At 39.0% G+C, this 15933-nt stretch overlaps 1 protein-coding gene across 1 annotated transcript in view; it reads right to left on the minus strand.

Moving 5' to 3' along the window:
- The window catches only part of LOC139712255 (DNA polymerase epsilon catalytic subunit A-like), a 70615-nt gene extending 60450 nt beyond the window's left edge, over positions 1–10165 (minus strand). Inside the window, exons 1-11 of the mRNA XM_071624093.1 lie at positions 10092–10165; positions 8907–9033; positions 7712–7792; positions 6874–7011; positions 6002–6156; positions 5278–5416; positions 5049–5126; positions 4399–4506; positions 3360–3556; positions 1475–1594; positions 301–547 (exon numbers count right to left, since the gene is read on the minus strand). Coding sequence (XP_071480194.1) covers positions 301–547; positions 1475–1594; positions 3360–3556; positions 4399–4506; positions 5049–5126; positions 5278–5416; positions 6002–6156; positions 6874–7011; positions 7712–7792; positions 8907–9033; positions 10092–10162 — 1461 coding nt within the window. The 5' untranslated portion in view covers positions 10163–10165. The remainder of the gene's footprint in view (positions 1–300; positions 548–1474; positions 1595–3359; positions 3557–4398; positions 4507–5048; positions 5127–5277; positions 5417–6001; positions 6157–6873; positions 7012–7711; positions 7793–8906; positions 9034–10091) is intronic.
- Positions 10166–15933: the final 5768 nt, after the last annotated feature.

Genomic DNA, 15933 nt, shown 5'->3' on the forward strand with positions numbered 1-15933 from the left:
CATCATACTCATCATCATCATCATCATCATACTCATCATCATCATCATCATCATACTCATCATCATCATAGTCATATTCATCATTATCACTATCATTGTCATGATCGTCATCGCCATCATCATTGCCATCGCTGACCACCACCCCAATGATCAGCCTCCTGCAGAATCGGAGCGTCTTGGCGGCTCTAAACCCATGTCGATTCGGTATAAAAGAGTACAACACCATTCGCAAAAACAAATATTCCCAATGAAGTGGACACCCACCCTGCCCATCCAAGATTGAATTGCAAACGCTCTCACCTCATCAGGTTCCATGGGGATGATGGTGCAGAGGGCAAAGATGAAGGGGTGGACGTACTTCATGTAGAGGTAGTACGTTGCCACGGCGTCCGAGACGGAGTAGTTGGAGAGCGTCTGCGGCTGCTCACTCGCCATGCGGCACATGTCCTCGGGGTCGAGCTCGATGGGATCGTAGCGCAGCTTGGCCTTGGTGGCCGCCTTCAGATTCTGCGATCCAACCGGCAGGTAGCTGTCGCGCTTCACCCACCTGTTGGCAAACCGCAACAGACGAATTACGATCTCTTCGAGATGCCATCATTGGTAATCGCACAAATACTGTAAAACACGATATCTTCGCGGCATGAAAATTTCGTGAATTGGAGCCGACGGCCTTTTTTCAGCATGAAACTTTCGCGACTTGCCACTGGCATCCAATGCATATTGTGTAGGCAAGAACTTTCCATGCATTTCAATTTCGCAAATGTAGGCGCTCGCGAAATTCGCGAAATTAAAATGCACGCGAACATTCGTTTTACAGTACTTCATAGTAATGAAACATTTCACTGTGTACCATGGCAAGCAGTATAATCTTCACTTTTTAAGCCTGTCCAAAACTGCACACATCAAGTAAATGTGATCAAATCCCCCCCCCCCCTTGGTTTATCCCCAGACAGTAGGAACGCAAGATACCTCTGATATCTACAACCTGATCTCTATGGAGGGTAGACAAAGTTGAGGTCCAAGTTGTATTGATAATGAACATTGATACACCAAACAAATGAATTCTATATATCTTCAAATGTCCCTTTATAAGACACGCCAAGGTTTGAGGACTTCTACAATAGGTGTGAGATTTTGCCTGAGAGGTGTTTTTTTTTTTTTTTTTTTTTTGGGGGGGGGGGAGTCTCCTCCCCTCCAACCGTAAAGAGTTTTAGCATCTTCAAGTTGTCAATCATGTAGTCTTCTTTTCCCCAAATTGTCAAAACGTTACTTTTTGGTGGTTGGAAATCCATGCTTTGGGCTCTTAGGCAGGCGTGAGAGAAAGGTTGTTCGATGTGTAAGTGTAAGATAGAAAACTGGGGCACGAGACTCACGCCTAATGAGTAAGGCTTGATAGTTCTACCCTTGCATTTGTAATCTGGAATACATAGCACACACACAAATGCACGATACCCAACTATTTCCTTCAACATACCTGAAGGCATCCATATGAATGCAGCTCCTGCACTTGTATTCGCCCGCTGCATCTTTCTGGAAGCCGATCTCCCGGTACATGTCGATGCCGTAATGTTTGTAGCGCGTCTCGATGAAGGGCCTGGAGGGGTGGGTACAGAGAGAGACAACAGAAATTCTTTCCCTGAAATCAGACTGTTGTGTTATTTCAATCCTCTACATGTTAAGGCTCTAAGCTTCCTGTACCGCTGTCCCCCAAAAATTAACAACGGTACCCTCCGCAACAATAACTGTAAAAAATAGTATTCAAATCAATCCAAACACAATTTCAGGGTATGAAACTATAATTCATTCTCCACATCTTACAGAAAACCCCATTCAGTTTGCTTCAGTGGTCAAAGAGAAATGAGGACTTTTGTACAGCATGTCAGGAATTACTTTCCTCCAAGTTCTGTCTATTGTGTTTACACATTAATACATGTATGCAGTTCCAAGAGCATCCGAGTACTAAACTTGGAAGAATCAGACTCATGACATGCTTTACAACAATCCTCATTTCTCTGTGACTGCTTTCCTAAATTGAACGGGGTTTTCTGCAAAATAGCAAAATAGAGGTGAGATTTTATATTTTAAGACCCTGAAGTACCATTTCGACGGTATAATCACATTGGGTGTTATCAATGCAAAGATCCGATTGTAATTTTTTGGGGGACATACTGTATAATGTCATATATTTAGCTAGTCTAATTTTGTGTGTGTGTGTGTGTGGGAATTGGGACTCACAACAATATCACATTCAAACAATTACATTTTGGATTGTGGAGTGCAGCACTGAAAGGAGAAATGCATGTGCACACATCACATTCATGTCAGGAAAATCAAAACCTCACGAAATATTTGGCATATACAGTAGTTTGCCATGCATCTTATTTTATTAATCAGCATTCAGTAACCTTCCCAAACTTGACTGCCCTACTTTGGCAAAAGGAAGCAAGTGACAAAAGTGACATTTCTCATAAAAGAGCAAAATGTGTCTGTCATTTACACTGACGTCAATGGACTATCATGATGTCTTATCTAACATATCTCTTAGTAGGATGAGTGTTTCTGCATGAACTTTGGCCTGGAAGAAGAGCTCATTATGTGCATTATGAAAACATTAATAACTCAAATTCGGATGGTATGTCACTTGCTTCCTTTTGCCAAAGTAGGGCAGTTGACCTGGGTGTAAAATTTGCAAACCCTCTCAGATGTAGCAATGAGCCTAATTCCAACAGGAAAGATAAGGCGACACCAAATGTAAAAAAGGCTGTGCTTGTAAAACTTCGCTCTTTCTTTTCAGACTAACTTAGAACTGATCCGGAATTCCCCTTTAACCCTAACTAGACAGGGCTATTGTGATGTAATCTGAAAAACTGTAAAGTTGATTTTTCAAAAAAAAATATGCATATGCATGAATATCAAACTTATTATTATCATTTCGAATATATTATGTCTTTCTTTGTTTTTTCCACTGTTTGTTTTTCATTGTTTTTTCGCTGAAATTTGTCCGTGTCATTGTTCCGAACATGAAAATGTGCTATTAATTGATTGTAATCAATAAAACCCCCAAATAATCATGCTTTTATGAAATTTGACTGTAAGCACAGTTTGCATTGAAATTGTACAAGAATTCACCTTTTTGAGCAATTTTTGGTCTGACATGCATATTGTACATATTTACGCATTACTTTGGTACCATGTGCCCGGTCGTCACGAATTTGGTGTCAAAAGTTGTGGGAGATTCAAAAGAAAAAAGTTGTGAAACATCGCGGCAATAACTTTTTGTGATAGCCATACATCGCACGGAATGTTGAGGGCCTATAATATCCCTGGCCTAGTTAGGATTTAAGGGAATCTTTACTCACCAGTCAAACATGTCTCCATTGTAGGTTACGATGATGTTCGGCTTCACCTCCAGGACGTGGTCGATGAACTTCTGCAGCATGGCCACTTCGTTCTCCTCGTTGAAGATGGTAAAGGGACCCTCAAACTCCGGCTTTGGAGTGTACTCAAAGTCCTCCACGTCCTCAGAGACGATCTCACGGTTTGTGATGAGGAATCCCTACGTAGGTAAATCGGATAAAGTGTAATTAAACTTTTGTGACTGTCTTGACCACAACATAGCATTTTTTTCAAAATTATGCATTGGTTTTTAAGATTATCTACCTTGAGAATAACAAAAATTCAGTTGTGTGTAAAAAAATTTTGCCATAACAGGGCGTGTGCATACATGTATCTGAAAAAGATACCACCTTAGTTTGAAGTAATCTTCGAAAAGAATAACATACAATGCAACAATTTCAAAGGATATTGTCTGCAACATAAGTAGGAGTGAAATTATAATCGTGCGTGATTTTTTTTTTCCACCTCTGGATAAATTGAGCATTATAAAGCACTTGCACTGCTATGATATATGAAAGACTTGCTTAAACATGATTTTCTTTTCTATCAACTTATCGTATTTTCAAAATTTAAACAAAAATATATATATATACTACATGTATTATATTGACGGCATTAAAGAAGAATGCAGTGAAATATAGTCAATGCTAAAAACACACACCGATAAACACATTCCATCATGATGAATCATGCTAACATGACAATGCATATTAGCAGGGGTGTGAGAGTACTTGGAGAAAGAAAAAAAAAATGTGGAAAAAAATCTGAAATTTATGTATGAAAAGAAAATCTGAAGATTATCAAACTGTGAACACTTCAATGCATTTGAATTGCTAAAATATTTGGAAAGTGGGTTTTGGACAGAGTAAAAAAAAAAATCTGAAATCAGATTAAACTATGAACTCTCACATCCCTGATTTAAACAAAACATACACACAAAAACGCCATCAAAGAAACAGATGGACACACATTCAGTGGAGGATAGATGTCAAACAATCATACCTGTCCATCAATCATGTAAGAGATCATCATGACGCTGTCTGTCTCTGCGTCAGGAAACTTGAGGGGGAGCTTGGTCGTTTCGATGTCAAAAGCAAGCACCACCGGGTCCTGGAATCACAATGACAATTAAAATCTCAATGATCATGTTTTAAGTGACTGTTCTGGGTGTTCATCCTTTGGTTCCCATTATTATTGACATCACAGTTACCATCATCATCATCAGCATCATAACCATCTTCAGAACTACTACCATCATCTTCAAGGTCTTCATCGCCATCGCCATCACCACCACCACCATCACCATCACCATCACCATCACCATCACCATCACCATCACCATCACCATCACCATCACCATCACCATCACCATCACCATCACCATCACCATCACCATCACCATCACCATCACCATCACCATCACCATCACCATCACCATCACCATCACCATCACCATCACCATCACCATCACCATCACCATCACCATCATCATCACCATCATCATCATTAAAATCATTATCAAAAACATCAATGTGACCATCATTGTTATCATCATCATAATCATGACTATCACCATTACCAGTATGACTATCACCATTACCAGCATAACTCTCATCATAATGATGTACATGGTTGCCATGGTGAAAACTCACCGGTCTGTCCAACAGGTCATCTCGCTGTGTGATGATGGGGGCCATTGAGCCCCGCCCTTGGACCGAATACCAGTGGCCCTGTGCAAAAAAAAGGATCAACCGCATTATGACATGAAATGTCTCTAAGCGCTACATGGGAAAAAAATGGAAAAATCATCCATTGTTTTAATTCTTCCACTAGTAGCCATTATGTATCATTGTAATTGTTTAGAGTTTTTGTCATCTTTACCACATGGATTTTCCTGTCAATGGCCACCCGGACGTGGTAGGGGACATCGTACTCCCGGATGTCCACAATGTTGTCCATCTGGTCAGAGATTTTCTTGCCCCCTGCAGGGCCGCTGGCGCTTTCATCTCCTCCAAGATGGCTGAATGAAAATGAACAGAATGGAAAACTAAGATGACACTTTCTCCCAGGCTCTACCAAGAGGGCACTTGTGCGTCTATGTCTGTGCATTGATACATATGTTCTGATGTTCCTTTCTTCCTTCATATTATCAAAAATTCATGAAAACATTAAAATTGATCATAATTTGAGCAAATACACAAGGGAATATCATTTTGGATTCTTCATTATAACAACAAATCAAATCAAATCTGCTTACCAAGGCAAAAACAAAATAGTTCAAAATATGCAATATACAGGAGACCCCTCTTTTTCAACTTTACTGTGGGAGGTAGAAAATGGGTTTTTTCTACATTTCCGAGTTTAATCTCTTGAATTCTCTTACAATAAAAATATACATAATAAAAATACTAGCAATGTACCAGGTTTGTGTTATTGTTGTTGTTGTGGGTTTTTTTTTGCTTTGTTTTTCTTGGGGGGGGGGTTAATAAAAAAGGTTTAATCTCTGAATGTCTGAGTTAATGACAATTCAACAAACACTTCTGAAGCAGCATAGAACAAAGAAACAGCACTGAGAATGACCCCCATCTTATTTGCCATGGCATACCTTGCTAGTAGGCTAGTGTAGGCCGAAGACGACTTCATCTGCTCACGATTCTTGCGCACTCTCGGCATGATGTCCCGCCTTGCCTTCATCAGGTCCTGGGTGGAGGAGAAACTCAGCTTCAGGCAGCTCCTCTTCAGTCCCACCAAGTGGTTTGGCTGTAGGGGACAAACCAAGATCGAAACCTAATAATCTTAAGTCCCAGTATTAAAGTATTAAAGTATTTTTATTTTTTTTTTTTTAATTGGTAGCAACATTAACACTCATTAGTCCCACTAAAGTAGTTTGGTTGTAGGGAATAGAATGCAGTGGATTGTATAATTATCTATTGATAACTTTATGTGTCATTCATATCATTTGTTTCCATATCCTCCTTTCCACTCTCCTTCTTTGAAAATACCCCCAAGGTTCTGTCCATCCCTTTAACTCTTCTCTTTCCCCCTCTACATATGATGGAACTGCCCAAATGATGAAATACAAATCTACACATAATTAATATCAGTCTCAAGAGCACTTGGTACCATAAATCACAAGTGTCCAGTTTTGTCATCACCTCGGTTGCATATAAAGTATCAACTATAGCAGTATTCCTACCAAAGATGCATTTCAACTATCAATCAGTTGTGCATGTGTGCTTGAGTAGAACACAGAGAACATCACACACCTAATAAGCTGTTCTTTGAGAAAAACAGCCAAGTTGTACGCTGAAGACTTTTGACCCTTTCTGTGCCAATTTGAACCAATCAGCATTCAAAGCACACAAAGGATTAAGCAATTCTGCTCACTTGACCACCAGAAAAGTGCCACAACTCACATTCACTGTCCCTCTTCCAAACAACACTAACAATTTACACAGTGCCATAATGGAATATTACCAAATCTAGGTCCTCCTTGTAGACGGTCTCCACGGATGACACGGTTCCGGCGTACTTCCTGTTGAGGTAGGCTGACACCTCACGCTCGCAGTCCTTCTTGGTGACGATGTAGAAGTAGGGCTTAAATGGCAGTGAAACCTGGGACAGGCAGTGTATAGTAATAATGATAATAATATGAATTTACATTGCGCCAGAGCCACTCTGAAGCCACTCATGCATGCATATACATGTATTTATACTGGCTTTACACTACTATGCCCCCCCCCCAAAAAAAAAAAAAAAAAACAACAACAACAACAACAACGGTGAAACTGCCATGAAAGCCATAGTACTGGCAACACTTTGCAGCCTTGAGATGGCATAACGACGTATCTACATCCAACATCATTTCCAGTAAATCGAGTTTGAAGTTTTGCAAACCACACGTACATGTACACATGTAGATGGCAAAACAGCGTTTTGCACGTAGATACGTTGTTTTGCTAAGTCTAAGCCCAGCGTGTGTTGAGCAGGGGCAAATGTATCTCCGCTTACATTGTTTTTTCAAACAAAATTTGAACAATTCCCACTGGGAGGGAGAGTCATATCTCAGACTTCAAGATTTGGTCAAGAGTTAGATTATACTAAAATAAGCTGAAATATGTGACTAAGTCAATTCTATGAATTTTTGACATACGTTGTTTTGACATCTCAAGGCCGTTTGACATTATTTTGTTTCATTTGGATAGAAGCAAAATGCACACCACAAATGTGTCAACTACTCGTGTAGTTCCATACATGGGTATTCATGTTTGCACACAGCTTCATCATACGAGTCATCCTTTGTGTAGGCCCCTACCTTAAATCTGCTGCCATCGTCTTGGAGGAAGTAGTAGTCCACGGCACTGATGAGTTTCTTGCTCTCATCCAGGATGTCAGCCTGTAAGATGCAGATATGGGAGAGTTTAGCCCGTTGAAGACTAGTCCCAAGTTTACTTGGGCAGTTGTCAATGGGGAATGCATGTTAGAGCAAAATCAGCTTGTCCTGGATGGGTTAAAGGTAGTGCTCTCAGGATCACAAACTACAAATGACAATGACAATGGGTGTAATTCGGTACTGGTGCTGGCATGAGTGTCATCTCCCAAACAATTGCCTTGAACTGAGCTATCATTGTAAGATAAAGAGATATATACACTGTACATGTAGTTGTGGTTGAGACCAAACTTCAGGTTTCTAACATTTTCTGGTAAGATGATGAGAAGCCTCTTATGAATGTGAAAGCCACATAATGTATGCAATTCCAAGAGGAATTCAGCATATATAATTTGATGAATATTGGTTTTGAAATGGCTGAGATGTTCAAATCGGAGCATTTCAAATAAAGGGTGGGACCCTCCTTTTATTATCATCACTTTGTTTTACTTTGTTTTGGGATGTCTCAACATTCATCAAATTAACTTTGAAATCCTCTTTAGTATGCTCTGTACTATATCACAAGTGGTTTCTTGGTATATCTCGCAAAAACTTAAAAGCCCAATCCTCATCTCCACCAATACTTTACCATCCCTTTAACGCGAGCAATACCAATTATAATTACTGATTACAAACACTTGTGTAATCCTCTCAACACTGCAAAGTCCATAGGATTCTGCTATGTGCATGACAAAAATAGTGACGGTTTATGCTTCAAGTCACATATGAAATAAAACAAACAGCCATGACTGCTTTCATAGTCTTACAGGTAGACAAATGATGGAGAAGACGGATTAAAATGCCACAAATTTCCTCCCTTCTCCGTAATACGACAACCTTAATTTTGCTTCCCGGCTCAGAGTTTTAAAGTCATGTCTAGTAGAGTGTTCATGTGTATTCCTCGGGCAACTACTGTATTTAGCATAGGCTTTACTATGCACATACTTTATTTATGGCAAGTAGGGATATTTTTATTTCGCTGTAACCGGAATTTCGTTTTATAACCGTGTTTGTTATAATGGGAGTGCACTGTATCAAAGTATTTCTCAGCGCTAGACACCATGTTTGGTTTTTTACTCACAGGATGCATGTTGATGAGCCAGCCCACCCTCTCAGCTGGCTCCTTGTAGCGATCGAAGCCGTAGAGAGAGTCCAACTCATCATTGATGATGGATCGCTGGAGGCGGGCTTCCGAGGAGTCTTCAGATCTGTCATAAAGGAAGTGATGGCGGTTAAATCAAGTCCATCTTGATTCAAATGTCAAATTTATTTACACATGAATTTAAAAAAAGAAAAAGATTTTTAATAAATAAATTGATTGATTAATCAATTAATTCAATTGATCAACTAATTTAAAACATGAATAAATACAACCGTGTACATAAATATGAATAAAAAAAGGAAAGAGCAGTAGCTATGGTGTAGGGGAAAGTGCATGACAGTTTGGATAATTAAATGATAGTTTGGATAATTCAGCTAGAGCCTAGACTAGATCTATCATCTCACTTGTTAGACTCTTAACAATATTTGCCATGGAGACATCTACATCCCTACATGTTTTTGTATCATGATCCACTTTTCCTGGATACGCAATGGTACGATCGAGTTCCGAAGAATGCACAAAAGTTTACTAGGGTGTATCGTAGGCCCTATCTATAGATCTTAGGTGTGTCTATGTCACAAGCACACTGACATGATGGAAAGCACATTAAACTTTACATTGAGAGTCTAGACATTCTAAATAAACCAATTACACGAATTAGATAGACAAATATAATCTGAGACTGAGTGATAGTGATATTACGTTAATCACGTTACAAGAGCGCTAGAAATTAGTGTAATAGAATAGAACTACCCCACCATTTCATTTGTACACGGACAAGTAAACTTACCTAACTGTTTTTAGTGTTAACTGTTAAACTAAAGTTTAAATTCATTTAGAATTTATGAAGCAGTAGATAACTATACCATTACCACAGTCACAGATCTTTTCAAAATATACAGCCACAGACGGCACAGTCACAGACAGTGTAAACTTACTGTAGGCCTACCGCCAAACCGGTACTCAATCTCACAAATGTGGTTTAATTTTAGCAACTGCGACCACATTTCCATAGTTGGGGGTCTATTTGTTAGACACGTTCTCAATACTCAACATTACCGATTGATTACGTACAGTAGATCTAGGCCTAGATCTAGTACTGCTGAGCTGAGTAGACCCTACTGCTACACGTCACCATTCTGAGACCCCCATATACTGACGTACCTTCCGCCAGAGCCACGGGCACTGCTGTCGCTACGATCCGGTCGATACTTCCCGCTGTTCTGCAGAACCATCGCTTATTCTTTCTACACTTCCGCTTCTTGATTTCAGCTCAGAATTACACAGCTACGCGAATGGGAAACATCAGCAGGAATACTGAGAAATGTTCATCTCATCAGCTTGATGGAGACACGTCTTTTTGTCGAATATCTGTCTGATCGATCGACACGATGTAAAAGTTTGTTGTCTGTTTCACTTCTCTTACTAGACAGCGTGAGCTGTACGTATAGTACCGGGTACCGGACCGGGTAATCTAACTGCACTGCTGGTACACGTAGCGCATGTCGCAGCTAGCACAGTCACAATCTTGTGTTCGAGATTGGCGCGAGCGCGAAGTTATTTAGGGTTTACCGATAGAGGGCGACATTTTTAATCGCTGTACATTACTAGTATCTGTGCTCCTTTTGTAGGGAAGAGGTTGTCACATATTATCATAATTATACTAGTATTTTATGACTGTCCTTAAATAGTTTATCGAATCATTGCAGAGAATCCAACCCCAAGCACCTTCTGATCTGGAGATTCTCCCGCCCGAAACCCCTAGCAAACGGGAGACTCCAAGTTGATGTGTGCGAAGCGCGAAGTTCCTAGGATTCTAGATGTTCTCTGGACAGGTGCTATCTAAGGCTTATTTTTTCAACATACGATAGAAATAAGTAAGAAATCCTTTCCACCGGGAGACACAGAGCCAGGGCGGGAGAAATCAAATCTCAAACGGGAGAACGGGAGATTGTGCAAAAATGGGCTTTCAGAGTTGGAGTCTGTGGGAACGAGGTAGGAAATAAACTAAAATTTCCTCAGTTTGTTAATATAAATTGGCTTGACGTTTTACTTGGATTCAGGGAAAATATCAAACTCGATGCTTTGTTGAATCATGTGTTAATTTTGATTAAGCATATGATTTATGCTAACCGTAAAAGTGGAAGAGTTCCAACCTGTAAAGAAATATCTAGGGCAATCGCCACCTCAAAACAGTCTGAATATGAAAAAGCAACTTTAAAGGATAAATTGACATTACATTACGCGAAATGGGAAAATTATACTTCATGAAATACCGGGTTTAATAACTATATTGCATCCTGTTAAGACATATCTTTTGTATTTACCTCAGCCAAAATTATATTTAAAATGAATTGAATATCCTGTGTTTTGCTTTGCCCGCTCCATATACTGGTTCCTTTTCTCTGATCGTCATTATTAAAGCTTAATCAAATATTATCTGGTTATGAATCTCCACTTGCCTAAGACCCAGAGAGATATTAGTTCTTATGATGTTTATAACTGGTGAATAGATATACATTTTAAAGATTTTGTAATTCCATCACCTCTCATATTTCTTGTATTTGTTTTAGATAAAATCTTTACTCAGACTGGTGACTGAATTATGTCAAGTGTGTACATATTTATTAATGTTTAATCTATATTTTGCACAAAACCTTTTTGTTGTCCGTCAAACAGTGTAATATAGATATTTTGTGTCACTACAATGCAACAATGTTGATTGGTCTGAATAAAGGCTATAAAAAGCGTAAAAAAACAACAACAACGATATGTTAGTATGGGATTCTGGGAATGTATGCTCAGCCGCCAGTTTGTCGTCCTGGGAAGGACGTTGGGGGGCCGGGGGGATCTTTAAAAAAACTAATTTTCATTCTTCTTTAAATTACTAACACTATTTATTTGACCTGAAGCTGTTTTCCTGCAACTGTTGAGATTAATTTTAAGGTAATTGAGAAGTGCAGTCAACATCGTGATCAAGTTTGATGCAATTTTAACGTACAATGCATATTATGAACTAGGCATGAAAAAGCACGGTAGTGCCAAAGGACCTATATTGACGCAAACTTGAAGAAGTACTAATTGCGATCACCATTTTCCAATAATAATTATATTTTCACTTCTTATTGCATGTATTCCTCCATCATTCAAAAATGGTAATCTACCATTGATTCAAACTCAGTTAAATGATATCACTGAAAGTATAGTAGGCCTATTAAATTTCGGTCGATAATCAAGCAACTATAAACCCATCCCCCCAAAAAAGTTATGATTGCCAGGTTATAATGGAAGGAACTAGTGACCTGAGATGACAGACCACGGTGTGGGCAGCCCTGATTTATCAATGACCTAATAACATCAGGGCATAATCCACTCGATGATCCCCCCCCCCCCCCTCCAGGATTTCGCACTTCGTATCAAAAGTAGAATGTCCAGTACTTTTTTAGGATTATCCATTTTGTCATTCCACTTCCACACTCACAACTATATACTCTTCTCCACCACCTCCTCTTTTCTTTTCACTTTGCTCGTCTCTTGACTCTCTCCGCAGTCCTCTCAGAAGTCAGGGCCGGGCGGAACGGGGAGGGGGGGGGGGGGGGCTCAGTCCCCCCCCCCCCCACACACACACACTTTTTGCACCCTTACATAGGAATAGTGCCACCTTATTGGACCCCTGCTCTTTTTTCTTTTCTTTTTCTTACCCCGGAAGTGACAGTAGAAAAAGAATCTAATGAAACATTTGAGCGCGGTAAGGCCGTTGTTTTCGCATTGAGGACCTTTTTTTTTTCGCTTGTCAGCTGAAGAAACCCGGAAGTGGAGTGAGAGAGATGCACCGATGTCCGGAAGTGCTAGCTATACTGTCCTTTTCAGGACTTTTAGTCACGTGTTGTATACAAACCTTTCCCAGTGACTCACCACCATGCAAACCATGAATATCATTACCATGGAGGACATAAACATGTTTTATTCAACACTATATATCGCAAAATTGCAATGCCAGTGAGAGTCACTGCACTTTCGAATTCTAGGTACTCCAGTATTCCCCGGAGGAAGAAGGATCACTGTTTATTCCGTCAATACCACGTCATCATGAATATTGTAAATCTATAAATAATCTGCAGCGCTTCACTTAGTGGATGAATGCAGGTCGTATTAGTATGGTTTTTGTTGTCAACATGGAATCAGTAAATATGCTTCCATATTATAATCTATGAGAGGAATCTCAATGATTCTTTGTATCATGGAGCAGAGATAAAATTTTGAAGTACATGTACTGGTATTTATGATTATTCATAACTTGAGGCTGACCACTGTCGTGTAGTTGACCAGTAGAATCTCATATCTAGTTCTATTACCATGATTACAAATATTTTTTACCGCTTCTCCACTATGTATTATTACAATAATTATATATTCTTAATTTAAGATAACATTCTACAATTTCTGACCGTCACGACGTAATTTTGTACGGCCCATTGACCAAGCTCGTGTGAACATACAATGAAATAATATGCGATATGCGCGCCCCGCGGGGATATGTTTATTTCCAGCAAACGTATTTCATGATCATCTCATCGCGCTGTATATGGATCGTCTGTGGTTTAACTCAGAGAAACTATTGATGTAATCTACTTTTTTTCTTTTTTTTTCCAAAGCGCAATACTTTCATTCCATTTCCCCTTTTTCCTCAACTTAAAAATCAACAGTGAGATAAAAGACAAACATATCGTATGCCGACAAAATAATAATATCTGACGAATCGAAAGTAAAGCTATAGATTATTGTTATTTTCCTTTTCAAGCGAATGATAATCATTCCACTCATACTGCAACAGACTTGTCAAGGAACTTTATTGTGTTTGTTTTTTCCCCTCTTGTATACATAGTTACCACAGTGTGTCTAAGTATTCGGTCAAGCATATCGTTTCAAACAGGCATCTATCCAAGACATTGACACCACGTCTAAAGTTTGTTCTAATACAATATCCCATTTTCCATCTTTTATTTTCAATCGTATTGCCCAAAGTCGTGGCACTGACATATTTCTATATAAAATGAGAATGATTTGTTCAGACATCTCGTGCATCTGTGAGAATACCTTAAAAGGAGACTGTACTGACATTTTCTAATTGTCTGATAATTCTAATCTACATTTTTGATTCCTACTACTGGAAAGAGAGGATTCTAAAACCAGGATAAGCCTGTAATGATTTTTTTTTTGAAAAAAAAATGAAAACGAGCAAGCCATGGAACGATCCACACAATCTGGCCTACGTCACAGGTGCTCGGTGGTGCACAACTCCGACTTTAGCAAGTCGACGAACTACATTTTGTCAATTTACTGATGAAATCGCACACGGAGTACTGCAAAAGCTATTACGTATATAATTGCAATATTGAGCTGAAATGAACATGTTAAACAATATCTATTAAGTTTTAAAAGCAATCTCTTCAAAAGCTTTTTATTTAATAAAACTTGTAGGGAAACTTCCAGATAATATGCAAAATGAAATTGGCATCGTTGTCGAAACGTGCTGCCCATAGAAGACTGTGTGCAAGTAACGTTACACTAACTATGCATGGCACATTGAGCGATACATGGTTACGTTCGACAGTTCAAACCTGGTTCAAACTATCTAACGTAGATGAGGGCTGAGTGATTTTTAAAAATCTAAATCCAAATAGTCTCTCTTCAACGGCACGCACGATTTACGCCTAGTTAGATGAAAACGGCACCCAGTACACATAGACTCTGATAGACTAGAACTAGGACTAGGACTACTGAGCAGTCAAGGAGTAAGTTCAATTAAATTCAATTCATTTATTTTAATTGTTATTTTTTTCTTTCAACAAAAACATAACGCAAGATAAATCAGGTATTATACATCATAAACAGAAAACATTTGCCTTTGCAATATATAAATGATATCGATAAACATAAGAGCGCATACTGGCAAAAAAAAAATAATAATACAAAGTCATGCTTCAGTTGAAAATAAAAAGGAAGAAAGAATAGAGAAGTCCACTCGAAAGCAAAGCTTGTAGATTGTAAAACTAATATAAAACTTATGAATTACTTATTTACAAACACTTGTGATAAATATGATATACGACAGGACGGGACAAAACAGAAGAAACACAACAACATGACACAACTTGCCAGAATAGATGAAAAGTATGGAAGGAAAGAAAGAAAAAGAGAGAATGAGAGAATGCCTACACGCTGAGCAAGGGAAATGGAACAGGGGATGGTAGAGAATGTGCTTCATAGAGTCGGCGCTGATTGCAGCTGTGCAAGGATTGTGATGGCTACTTCTTTACGTAATAATTCTATGTGGCTGGCAGTCCAAGTTTTGATGAATACACTCACTCGCCGTCGACAGTGTGCACAGCGCTACCCAAACTCGGGAACCTACAGTTTTACAAGCGTTACTGCTTTATGTAGGCCTCATCATGCAATGTATTTCTGTTATTTCCTTGTGGCACTTCACATCATGATATGACCATAATAATATTCATTTGTGTTCAGTATGTTTTTCGTTTCAAGCAAAAGATATGGTTGAATATATTTTGTTTTCTTACTTCTTGTATTACTGTCAATCATTTTGAAATTTCATCGAGAAAGCGTTAATATGAAATAAATTTTAACTATTTTGAACTGAACCAATATCATTAGTTGCACTGGTTAGGCCTCAACAAAAAAAGGGGAAGTACGAATCATGTAAAATTAATTTACAAGAACACCATGCAAAACACATTATTAAACCGACAGTCAACAATGATCTGAAGAACTCACGAGGAAAGTAACCGGAAGGGAAAAGGTAACTTTGAATTCCTTGTGACCAAGATCAAGACGTGCTCCCTCCAAGTAGTATAGATCATTGTGTGTTCTGCGTGTTGATTGGCAAAGATCGCACTGTCACGACTGTATAGCATCATCCCATTGTCTAGCTAGTAGGCTCCACACTTTGCAAAGTTCCTGACACAGACATCTTGTTCAAATAGGG

This window comes from Diadema antillarum, unplaced genomic scaffold (genome assembly GCF_040938485.1).
Source record: "Diadema antillarum isolate AM-2024a unplaced genomic scaffold, OU_Dant_1.0 seq00001779_RagTag, whole genome shotgun sequence".
Lineage (NCBI taxonomy): Eukaryota > Metazoa > Echinodermata > Echinoidea > Diadematoida > Diadematidae > Diadema > Diadema antillarum.